The 13,124-nt window shown below is 38.9% G+C and overlaps 1 protein-coding gene across 3 annotated transcripts in view; it reads right to left on the bottom strand.

Annotated features, from left to right (window-relative positions):
- LOC126821156 (ATP-binding cassette sub-family C member 10) overlaps window positions 1-13,124 on the bottom strand; it is a 79,347-nt gene that overhangs the window by 53,851 nt on the left and 12,372 nt on the right. Inside the window, exons 4-7 of one of the 3 annotated variants that reach the window (XM_056101088.1) lie at window positions 5,089-5,251; window positions 4,697-4,878; window positions 3,958-4,209; window positions 940-1,209 (exon numbers count right to left, since the gene is read on the bottom strand). In XM_056101088.1, the coding sequence (XP_055957063.1) occupies window positions 1,180-1,209; window positions 3,958-4,209; window positions 4,697-4,878; window positions 5,089-5,251 (627 nt within the window). In that variant the 3' untranslated portion in view covers window positions 940-1,179. Of the gene's footprint in view, window positions 1-939; window positions 1,210-3,957; window positions 4,210-4,696; window positions 4,879-5,088; window positions 5,252-13,124 lie in introns of those variants that run through there. The other 2 variants (XM_050549508.2, XM_050549509.2) reach the window with 2 other exon arrangements.

The following is a 13,124-nucleotide window of genomic DNA, read 5'->3' as shown; positions in this document are numbered from 1 at the left end:
ACAGGCTCCCAAGTTGACTTCTCATTTTTGGGAACAAACCCACTAGCTAAAAGATCTTTCTTAACATCTTGACTAACCTTATGTGCCATATTATAATCGTCATGTACACCCAAACCATCATCGATATACATAACTATATATTTACCTTCACTTCTCCATTTCTTAACCAGAACTCTGCATAATTTAGTAAATATATAAGGTGCTGTACTTAAACCAAACGGTAGCACCAAGAACTTATAATAGGTTGCAACTCCATTCATCACCCATGAGAAACCTAAAAACTGAGTGTGTGCATCACAAATCTCTACATGATGATAAGCAGCATGTATATCATACTTGAACATCCAAGACTTTTCCTTAACATATAACAATGCTGTACGAATATCCTCATATTTAACCGTCTGCTTGCCGACAAATTTATTAACCTCTCTCAAATCTAAAATTAATCTTTTCTTGCCATTGCTCTGAATAGACACTGATAGTGGATTAACAACTCTTGAGGGAACTTGACATCTACTCACCAGACCCCTTACCTCTAAATCTTTAATAGCCCCTTCTACAAAATCTGAATTATCTAAAGCAGATCTATTATTTTTTAAGAACTTAAAATCTGGAACATCATTAAAAGGAATCTTATAACCATTTTTAATAACATCTAATATATACGAATTACAATTAATATCTTTCCAGAATTTTACATTTTTTCGTAACCGACCTTTAACTAAAATTGTTAGCTTGACCCTCCTCGTATTCGAAAAAATCATGCGTAAATCTTTCTACGACCGGCTGATCTAGATTACAATCATTAATATCATGAAAATACTCATCTTTTATACAAGTTGAAATCTCATCACTGTGTTGACTTAACGGTTGTGGTGTTGTTTTAAGAGTTAGTGTGGGGACAGTCTCTTCTGTAATGATTAAATTCTCTACAGTTGAAACAAGACCCTCTGTTTTGTTGGGGACGAAAAGAATAGTTCCTACCCCCGCCACCGGTTGCAGGAACACAAGAAGCCAAGTTAGATGAACTTGCTGTCACCGAACTGCCATTGTTATCATACAATCTCCTTCTCTTCGGAACGGAAGATCTACCTTTTAACTCCTTTCTCTTCTTCAACGCTCTCTGTTCAGCTCTACTAATCCTTCTCTCATCTTCCGAATCACTGGCCAAGGGATTAGCTACATACTGGTTGACAGTCTCCCAGCCACCTGCAGACGAATCAGCTATTTTAATCAATTTATTTCTTTCACTTAGTTTACTCAAAACCTCCTCTAGTAAACCATCTACAATCTCTCTGTGGTCATTATTAACTGCATTTCTAATATGTTGTATCTTATCTACCAGTTCTACGTTAAAACCAAATTGAATCTTATTTCCCTTAAACTTCCAGTCATGATCTTGATCTGTCTTGATCGACTTCGACCTGAATGACTCCGTAAGTCTATTTACTGACAAATAGTACTTCATACCCCATATATCACTACGCATATGGAGAGAAATTATTTCCCTCCTAATTCGGTTCCCTCAACCACAGGAAAATATATTTCAATTGACCTTGATGGAAACACTAGGTCAATATAAAGGACTTTGCAATGGTTGAATTACTGTCAAAAAATGATGTACATGTATCACTACGCCGTAATGTTCAGTAAAAGTGAAATCTACAGCAAAGAATTATATTTATCTATTTGTGCATATAAGAAGGAATTGGGTGATAAATAAAATCTCCTACTCATCTTTTTTGATATCAAAAAATATCAACACTCATTGATAAAGTAAAAAAAACTCGGCAGAGCCTCGTTTTTGTTACTTTATCAACTTGTGTTGATATTTTTTGATATCAAAAAAGACTGGTAGGAGATTATCTATATAGATGGTAAGCTCAGTTTCTTTCCTTTTTTCATCAAATCTGAATGATACGCGGTCCCTAGTGTCACTGGCCATTCACATTATTTTGATTAAGTCTATGACAGAATTTTGCTGAATCTCTCATCTCGTTAATCTCTTATAATTATTATTTCTTTCCCCTAGTTTTCGATTTCTTGCATGTGCGGTTAACCCTTTTCATCTTGTAGTTAGAGTTTAATTGTTATCTATATATTGCTATCTCTCATCTCGTTAATCTCTTATAATTATTAGTTTGATCTGCTAAATTCAAATAATTTCTAATTGTTATCAATACATTACAATCTTTTAATTTGTTAATCCTTTGTAATTGTTTATCCATATTATTACTTTTCTCATCTTGTTAATTCATAATTAAGGATTAATCTGTTACATGGTTTCCAATTGTTAACTATATATTGCACCACATTTTTGTTAAAAATCATTATTTGCTTGATAACGATATCTGTATGTGTATCGAAACGTAGCATGTTAATAAATTCAGAAGTAGTATATCCAAATAAGTGTTTTTAATTTGTGAAATCTACCTCTTTATGTCTTATAAGGATTATTGATTGTCTTCATTATAAAACAATGTTTTAAAATTGCATTGTAGCATCGACACCCGTATGCAATGCATGCATTGTTGCCACGTTGTTGTTCTTTGTCCACGTGACCTTTTTCCCGCCAAAATGAACCAAGTGCCATTTTAGTCGCAAAGTAGTTTGTTAAATGGTGTGTATAGCTAATAACAGTGAGCGATTCGGGTGGTATTTCGAATGATTATAGCCTACGTAATATTTTATTGTTCAGTGAATGGAAAATGACTAAAATGTTGTGTGATGGCAAATGGAATGCCAGATGGGAACACGTGGTCAATTCTTACAAAGGGAAATGGTTACAGATAAACATTATTGTTTTGTGTATATTTACGGGATTATCAAATTTAACGTCTGTACTAATTACTTAGTTAGATCGTGAACTGAATGAATGTTAAAAGGTTAGCTTACAATTAGTTTATTGACTAATCTTTGACTACGTATAATCTCGTTGACCGACATCAAAGGGATTAAAATGTCTGTACGCAGTGGAACGGTAAATCACGTTTGTTCAACATTTTTTCACACTTAATTTAGGACAAGAAACTTGATTCGCAGATTCCCTTAAATTTGACAAGAGGAATGACCGGTCGTCCCGCTGCGAGCGAAGACAAATAACTAATTTCGCCGAGAATTTTAAGAAATAGGACAGATTTAAGAATACGGTACTCTTACAAAACGTTCAAATACAGGTGTTTTAAAAAGTTTTATTGCTATTTTGATCTTCTGTGTTGATAGATAGTATATTTATAGTCTCATTTTTGTGAAAATCTCAATTTCGTTCAAAATCAATATTTTCACTTATTTTGTCTTTATCTCATTATTGATTCTCGCGCATTCCGACTCATTTAGATGCGGCCGGTCACATATAAGTAGTTTTGAAGCATGTCATTTGCTAGTTTTATGATAAAGGGATTTTCAAAAAATGAAAATTCACACACATGCAATACGCAACAAACATTAATATGATTTAGAACCAAAATATGAACAGAGAGCATTCGAAATTGTCAATCCACAAGTTTTTAAATTTCATATGTTCCTTCCTTACGCCCTATGAAAGATATCATCATGTTTTGAAATCTTCCATCAAGAATTCTATCCTAAAACAAGATCTCATAAATTTGAAAATAAGCAGAGATAAGTCTGAAACCTATGATTGAAATTTTTCTGAATTTCAATAGGGTTCCTCTTTAGGCCTCACTTAACAATTACACCAATTTTAAAACAATACCACCATGAAGATGGTAATAAGTTCAAAGCTTTAAAAGTTAAAATATAACTAGAAAGATAGCTCTTCAAAAAATTTTTGGATTTCTTTACCCCTTTCTAAAATTCCATTAAGACCTCTGTCCTGCATCAGATTTACACTGATTCACAGTCCTCAGAGATTTTAATATAAATGGCGAGTTACTCTATGGTTTGTGATCGTAATGGTACCAAATTCTCACATTATCAAGAACAGTAAATATTTACTTTGAAGTCTTCTGAAAGAGCACAAGCCTGAATAACAGCATCATATTTTCCGGTTTGATAACACTGTCCAAATAATATATTATCACGAACTGTAGCATGCTGCAACCACGGTTCTTGAGTAGCCAATGAAAAGCCTAATTCTATATTTTCTAAACTGATCCTTCCTCCTTTTTTTTGCATTTCTGCTTGCAGTGCATGTAATAAGGAACTCTTGCCGGAGCCAACTTTACCAATTACGCCAAGAAGTTGACCCTTAAAAAAGAAATGCAACTTATTTAGGTTACTGGTAAACAATGTTATATCAGGTATGAGCAATATATAGCAGCAAGACAATTTATGAGACGTTTTCTTTTGTTATCTGTACTTCATCTGAATGTTCATTTTTTTTTTACCTTCCACAGTTCTGTCTTACCAGTAAATCAATTGCAATTCCGAAGACCACATTGTCACAATCTCTGGTTTCAGTATGACTTTTTTTTTTTTTAATTATCAGAATAAGCACTGAAAATTATTGAGAATTGTTGAGCAGCTTAATAAAGAGTAAAAACTTCACAACAATATTTAATATGGGTAGATCGGTGATCATATGCCTTTGTTCATGGAAACTAGGATTGAACATTTAACTGCAGATCTAGTATGGTGACTTTATGTCAAAACCATATAGATTAAAATACATTTTCTCAAATTGTTTATAAGAAAGATGATGTAATCAATGTATTGGTAGTATATATTATTTTACCTTTTGTACATGTAAATTTATATCTGATAATACTAGTGTTGGACATGCTACAGAGCTAATATTTGACTCAGAAGAAACTGCTGAATTTGTTTGACTTGAAAGGCTACTATTTGACGGAGAAATATTTATCTTTGATTTCCATGAAAACAAACCTTTATCCACTCTTATAGAACTTGTAATATCTTAAAAAAAAAAAAAAAAAAAAAGGATTAGATAGAACACAAGTTCCAAAATTCCAGTTGCATTTATACAGAAAACCCATGAAAATAGATATGATAAATTGCCATAAATTGAGACCTCCCCGCCCCCCACCCCACCCCCACAAAAAAAAAAAAATGTTGGGACTTGAATCTATGAAAATCAAAGTACAGATTTCTAAATTTTAAACCTACCTAAATGTGGTGAATAATAAGAAGCCAGATCTAGTTGTTCTAATTTTAAAAACTCTTCCACTCTTTTTAACGATACCCACGATTCCATCAAACCGTTGATTACCCATGGGAAGGCATTTAATGGTCCAATTAACATAATGAACAGTGACAGACTTGTAAAAACCTTATTAATAGAAATGAATGAGATAGGGTTTAACATCCTACTGTTAGAACATGTAGGATAAAAAACATTAGCAAATAAAAGACTTATCATAATGTAAACAATACTGATATAAAATCTACACAAAATCAGCTGACTTAAGACATTTATTCCGATTGGCAGGCATTAAGTTTTTCTTCGAAGGCTTTTGACAAAGTTTCATTAATTGTCACCGTAAAAATTATTCACACTGCATGCATTATTTTCACTTCAACGGTCCATGAACAATATCTAATCATGTGATTTGAGTTTATCCTGGATACAAACACTGAAATTGCCATGTGTCTTATATGATGTGGTGGCGTCTTGTAGGCAGGTATATATACTCTTCCAAAAAAGTAGGGGATATTCAGAAACAATACAAAACTGTGGAAATGCACAGCTGTTTTTATTAGAGTTAACCAGTGTATGTTAACAACAGGCCGATTGCCTACGCATGAACATAAACAGTTTATATGGGCCTTTATCTGACAGCCCTAAAATCCTCTAGCTGAGGGCCGAGCAACTAACTCAATATTTGTGATAAGTTTTCAAACCACTTAAACTCGTCAGTCTTCGTCTGGAAATGGAGACCAGTGTCCCAAGTTGTATTATGCGGTGTCTGGATAAAACCAGACTTTTATTTTATAAAAATAACATGTAGTTGAAATTTACCTTTCGTTATCAAGTACAGCACATGGGTCATTCACTACATAGATCTCTCAAGGAATGGGAATCGATTATCAGGTCACCCAACGAAAAAACTGACCCGAAATCTTAAAAGGGTTACGTGTCTGGATAAGAAATTTTGACATTCACGTCCAAACGACTCAATATTTTGAGCTGGAATTTTGAGAGAAGGTAAATACCCCATTCCTCTATATTTTGGCGCTTAAATTTCATACGTACTCCAACTTTTATTTTTGAGACTCTCTTGATATCGGGATAGTCCCTTTAATAATGAGTAATTGCTCCACCAATCCTCAGACATTCAGCAATTCGTCGTGGCATGCTCCTAATCAACCGTCCAATCATGATTTGGGGCAATCTGACACACTCCTCTTGCAGTGCCACGGCCCATTCTTGCAGTGTTTTCGGTTAACGTTGCTGCCGACAAACACATCACGCGATCAAAATAAACGAACACACTAAAGCAAAGATATGCTAAACAGTAAATCTTATGCAAGAACCGATAGGAAAGCAAATATGGATAGATAAACCAGCACGCTGCAGTTTTCATCAACCCTTCCTTGAACTGTCAAATTTGACAATGAACCCTTCCCACGTGTATGGCACTATTTCATGTCGCATGTGTAGCTCAGTGGTTCTGTTGGGGCAATAAGTTCTTCATCTGAGAACATACTCTCAAAGCATGTCAAGAGTCCATGACTATTTATCATATCACAACCTGCATAGGTATTTGCATTTCAATACACCCTACTTTTTTTTAAGAGTATATTATACAAAGTATTAAAAGATCGGTTGCCAGTCAATGAAACATACGCCCACAGCAGCTAAATCATCCAAGCGGTCAACAAGGGTTGTTGCATATTTATTCCTTTGTAGGTAATTGGGGGCCTTTACAAAACAGTTCCATACAGATCAGATTATAAATTTTGTCGTTTGAGGGTTCACAAGGTTCTACAAACTGGGGGGGTTGGGTGGCCGAATGGTTAGCATGTGCGTGCTCTATCATAAGGTCTGTCATTGAGTCAACTGGCGTGGTTTCGAATCCCTGGTTGTACATGACAAGGAGTAGGGTCGCCTGTCCAACCTCGTGGGTTTTCTCCGGTTCCTCCGGTTTCCCCCCACTGCTAAAGACCCCTACGCACAAGCGAATTATAGAAATATACCATGGTTAATTGAAACGTTTTGGTTTAGTCGTGGTTTTAGGAATCGCCTGCTCAGCTACATCTAGAAGAATTGAAGTGAATAAGGCCATGGGCTCATCTGCATCTTCTAACTCCTTTGCATCAAAAGAAAAGAGACACAAAGATTCAAACAACGCCCAATCAGCCTTACGCAACTGCCACCTCTGAGGTCTTTTAACCGGAGAGGGACCATTATTATCAATCAAGATAGGAAAGTGGTCACTACCACACAGATCTTCATTTACCCTCCATGTAAAATCCTGAAACAGGGATTACGATTAGGCCAGTCACATGTTAATTGGACCGACAAATACACACTGTCAACTGGTGGTGTTTATAGACAGTGATATATTGTAGACAGTGATATATTGTATAGATAATGTATATAGTATGTGTAGTGCCTGTGACGTCACCAGCCAATCAACAGGATTAAGGCTGTAATTAAAAATTTGAAAACCGTTTTTGGCTTTCGGATACTTAAACCTTAATAGCTGAATTAATTTTACAATGCACCAGAGCTCCAAAGCTATCTCAGATAAAGTAGCTTAGCTAAAACTCCAAAAAGACTTCTCAAACCCAGAAAGACCACTAGATACTACAAAGATCATCTAGTCCAAAAATAGATTTAAGGTTGTCTTTGTTTTTATTTTTATACCTTCACAAGGTAAGGTTTATTTTCTTTATATTTTGCATTCTTAATTTATCTTATTTTATTTTACTTTATTTTCTTTAATTTACTTTATTTTCTTTTCCTTTCCTCCTTCCTCAGTGCTTTATTGTTAGGATATTGTTAGGATATTATTTTTACCTTATTTCTATTTCATATTTCTCCACTCCTAATTTAATCTATTTTTTTGTTACTTCTTCTTTTTACCCCTTTTTTCAACTCTATATACCACCTTCCTATCTTTATTTATTTATTTAATTATTTCTATTTTTCTCTATTCTGTATCTATTTAATTATTTCACTTTTCTTTCTATCATCTACTAACAAAGAAGCTCAGTGTACAAGCCAATCAACTGATTGAACTCGTCACAAGCTTCTTAAAACAATAACAAGCTAATTTATTTCTATAGCTAATAAGCCTGATAACTGTTAAGTACACCCATACAAGCAATAGGAACCCATAGTTAATTAGTATTAATTACACTGATTGACTAGCGCTTCTTTGTGGAAAGGGGTAACAACAGGTATATCAGCTTACGTCATTAATTAAAGACAGAATACTCCTTAATCAACACTGTTCAGTCACTCCTTTTGTTTTCGATTTTACTTTTCGGCAGCATAAGAACGATGGCGACAGAGGCTAGCTCACCCATGTCAATGGCTGACGCTTTTAAAAGCAGCCCTGCACCAAAGTTATTTCCTGCGACAAAAAGGAGAGAAGAATAGACCCACGTCGTACTTGTGAGGCCACTGGAAGGTAAGTCCTTCCAAGGAGCCAAACTTACGGCCGTGGGGAAGGAATTGAAGAGTAAGTGGGGTATTATCAACATACCCGACATAAAGATCACAGTGCCGGGACATGTTAGACTTGCCCTAAAAAGTATGTCTGACATGGACCTAGCGCTGGCCCAGAACCTACTTCTCGGTATGACCGTGACGGTGTCCGAACCGATCACCTTGTCATAGAGAGGGGGTACCATGCTACCGAGGTATATCGGTTTAATGTGGCCCAGGGGAAGGATCAGGGAAGCGTCGCCCTATCCTTCAAGAAAGGTACAGCACCTGAGGCCCTTAAAATTGTGTACTTCAACCGCCGTAACCACCCCTATGTTCAGAGGGTGAGGCAGTGCGCCAACTGCCAGAAACTAGGACCTACGGTAAAGTACTGTAAGGGAAAAAACGTATGCGCCCAATGCGGAGGAGAACACACGGTGGCTGAGTGTAGGGTGGGTAGCAAAATTAACTGCTCAAACTGCAAGTGCAGCCACGAAGCCGACTCCCCGCAATGCCCAAGAATACAAGCGACCAAAGCAGCGCTACGTCTGCAAAGCAAAGATAAACTTACCTTTAGGGAGGCAACCCAGCAAGTAAAGAACAAGGAGAGAGAAGCAAAAGTAGTCAGAGAACCGGTGGTGGAACCAAAACAAGCTCCAGCACCGACTCTCTCGACGTCCGATGCAACCCCCACCCCTAAAGGTAAAGACAAGAAGAAGAAAGAGAAGAAAACATCTACCAAACCTGTAGAGGTCAAACAGAAGACAAATCCATCCAACAAGAAAGAAGAGGAACCGAAAATGAAGATTCATGAAGAACACTTCATTCCTAAATTTAAAACTGAAAGTGGCTTCATGAACTTCATGATCGAGTTCCTCAGGGTGGCCGTGTCCAATGAGGACCAAACTACCAAGATGGCAAGCCTACTCGGCAAAATAAAGACACACATGGTCAACGCCGATGTCCTGTGTGTCATGATTAATTAAATCAACACGGTAAAAAAAAGATCAAGAGAAGAAGACGACGACGAAGAAACCACAAAAGGCGATCAAACGGCAAAACTCGCACTCCGTAGAAGGATATCTCATGTTCGTCACTACAGCACTGGCGATATGCCCAGTTGTTTGCCGGTTTTAACACCAAAGACGAACACTAATGAGGTACCTCCTATGGAATGTGAAACGCCAATTGACCAATAAATAGACAAGACAGAGAGGCATTTATCCGGACAGTCATCATGGCGGGCCAGGTAAAAGTTCTACAACTAAACGTTAATGGACTGGCTCCCAGATGTGCTGAGCTGAGAAAATACATCACCCGCAACCCGAAAGATATAATATGCCTCCAAGAAACCAAGCTACTACCAACCAAGAACGGCATCTACTTGCCCGGATACACTTGTCAGAGAAGGGACAGACCGAGCAGCACGACATGTGGCGGCGGTCTTGTCATCTACGTCAGTGATAACTTAAATTATATTTCTGTTTCGCTTGACGTAGAGGACCCTCTAGAAGCAATGGGCATAGCCATCACATTGAGCAATAATACAAAATTGACAATAGTGAATGTCTATGTACCCCCAGATGTCACGAGAAAACCAGTTGACTTCCAATCACTTCTCGACCAGCTTCCTCAGGGCGAATTTGTGTTTTGCGGGGATTTCAATGCAAAACACGTCTTGTAGGGGTCACCGAGGAATGACTGTCGGGGGATTAGCCTATGCTCAATAATAGAAGAGAACGACCTATGCGTACTGAACGACGAGAGCCCTACTTTTGTTGGAGGAAATGCCCCACCTTCACACCTGGATCTCACGCTCGGTACGCTTGGTATGGCAAACCGCTGCGACTGGCAAGTACACGAAGATGAAACACTTGGCAGCGACCATCTACTGATAGAACTCTGCATCCAATGTGAAACAACCAGGGAAGTCTATAACGCGAAACCCAATTGGAAAATAAAAGAGGCTGATTGGGCTAACTTCCGTGTAGGCTGCCTTGAGTGGAAAGAAGAAGACATCATCGATGCCAACATCGACAAAAACGCAGCCAACATCACGAGTGCTATTATAGGAGCCGCAGACGACTCCATTCCCAAGACTTCTGGAGGGCAATCAAGGATTAGAAAACCTTGGTGGTCACCAGAATGTCAGAAGGCGGTTAACGAAAGAAAGAAGGCACTACGCCTACGGAAACGCCACTACAATGAAGTCAATCACCAAAACTACCTGAAGTTGAAATACGCCGCAAGAGACACCATCCGGAAGGCACAAAGCGGACACTGGATGACATTCTGTAATGCGTTGAATTAAAACACGCAAACAGGTGCCGTCTGGAAGAAGCTGAACGCCATGAACGGGAAGTGCAGATCATTCAACATACTAAACCTAAAGAATGGAGAAGAGTACGTTACCAACGGCAATGAAAAGGCAGATCTACTTGCAAAAGCTTTCGCTGACGCAAGTAGGAACGAATACCAATCACCAGAGTTCCTGAAGAGAAAGGAAATCTTTTACTCACAGCACCCTTCATTAGAAATTGAACCTAATGAAGGGACTAAACCAATCAATCTACCCTTCTCTGAGAAGGAGTTAAATAAGGCTCTTTCCCTCAAGACGGATAGTGCGGCTGGGGAGGACAAAGTAAAGTACTTGATGCTCAAACATCTGCCTAGAAATGCCAAAAGGATACTACTAAACTTCTTCAACACATCCTGACTGGCAGGAGAGGTACCTAAAGAATGGCGGAAAGCCAACGTCATCCCTCTTCCAAAACCAGGTAAAGAGAGAACAAAGGCAGAGTCCTATCGACCAGTAAGTTTGACATCCACACTGTGCAAAACCTTGGAAACAATGGTTAACATACGACTACAGTTCTATCTGGACAGCAACCGACTGATCGACGAAAATCAAAGCGGGTTCAGGAAAGGGCGTTTAACAACGGACCACTTGGTGAGACTACAGCAAGTCATGTCGCAGGCACTCCTCTCTGGGAACCTGTTATGTGTCGTGTTCGTAGATTTAACTAAGGCTTTCGATTTAGTCTGGCTAAACGGGCTGCTCATCAAGTTAGGACGTATTGGTATAACGGGCATAATGTTTCGGTGGATCAAAAGCTTTCTGAGCGATAGAAGGATACAGGTGAATGTTGGCAGATTCCTGAGTGCCGAGCAAACATTAGAAAATGGCACACCTCAGGGGTCGGTTTTCAGTCCCACTCTCTTCAATGTCATGATCAACGACATACAGAAATCTTCCTACCTCGACGCCAAAACTGAGTTAGCTAAATTTGCTGATGACAGTACCATATGGCGGAAAGGGAGGAACTTCTATGAACTACAAAAGAACATGCAGAAGGCCTTAGACAAATTCATGGCATGGGCAAACGATTGGGGATTCAAAGTCTCGGAGAAGAAAACAGTCGGCATGCTTGTAAGCAGGGATAGAGGGATAAGCAGAATTAAAGACCAAACCAAGGTCCTTGGCGTAATCTTTGACCGAAGGCTGACCTGGAAACCGCACATCGACGAGACTGTAGATAGATGCACCAAAATCCTAAACTTAATGAGGAAAATAACGGGCAGAACTTGGGGGGCCAACAGAGTCACACTAATGATGGTGTATCGTGCTCTAATACGATCTGTATTAGACTACGGCTCTCTGGCCTTCATGAACTGCGCGCCATTACTCTTAAGGAAGCTTGACACCATCCAATACAAAGCTCTGTGTATTGCGACTGGCGTAGGGCAAGGGACTGCGAGAGAGGCACTACTGCAAGAAGTCGGGGAGTTGCCCCTATCCCTAAGAAGAAAAGAACTAGCGACAAGGTACTGGGCTAAGATCTCGCAACTGGGCGAAAGATTCCCAACCTTTGTCAGTCTACAAAATACAAGATATGTAAGAGATCCTAGAAAGAAAAGCTTCGGCCAGGGTATCAGGGAAACAATCAAGGAACTGCGACTGGGGGAGCTCGTGATAAATGAACACGACCCCCCCCCTCCAATCGCCCCTTGGATGCTCCCTATACCGCCGGTTAATCTAGATTTACTACAGAAAACCAACAAGAAAAACAACCCCACTGCTGCACGTGCTTTCACTCTAGAACACCTGGAAGACAACTGGCCGTCTGATGACTGGGACCATGTGTACACGGATGGCTCACGCAATCCTGAAAGGGGCACCAGCTCGTTTGGAATATACCTGCCAAACGGGGAACAGGGAATAAGCAGGAAACTACCCAATAACTGTTCGGTGTACACTGCAGAGCTTGTGGCCATTCGTGACGCTATATCATGGATTTGCAATCAAAAGACTAGTAAGTTCGTCATTCCAAGCGACTCTCTGAGCAGTCTGATTTCAATCCAAAATGACAACTCGGACTCAAGACCAGAAGTCATTTTGGAAATCAGGCAGCTGTACCAGAGGGTTTTAGAGAAGGGAAGCAAAGTAGAACTCGTCTGGATTCCATCACGTCAACATTAGAGGAAACGAGGAGGCAGATCGACTCGCCAATGAAGGTCTCAAGGACACAGCACCACGGAAATCTAG

Source organism: Patella vulgata, chromosome 5 (genome assembly GCF_932274485.2).
Source record: "Patella vulgata chromosome 5, xgPatVulg1.2, whole genome shotgun sequence".
NCBI classification, from domain to species: Eukaryota; Metazoa; Mollusca; class Gastropoda; family Patellidae; genus Patella; species Patella vulgata.
The sequence above is the reverse complement of the archived record's forward strand: the minus strand, read 5'-3'. Positions and strand labels throughout refer to the sequence as shown.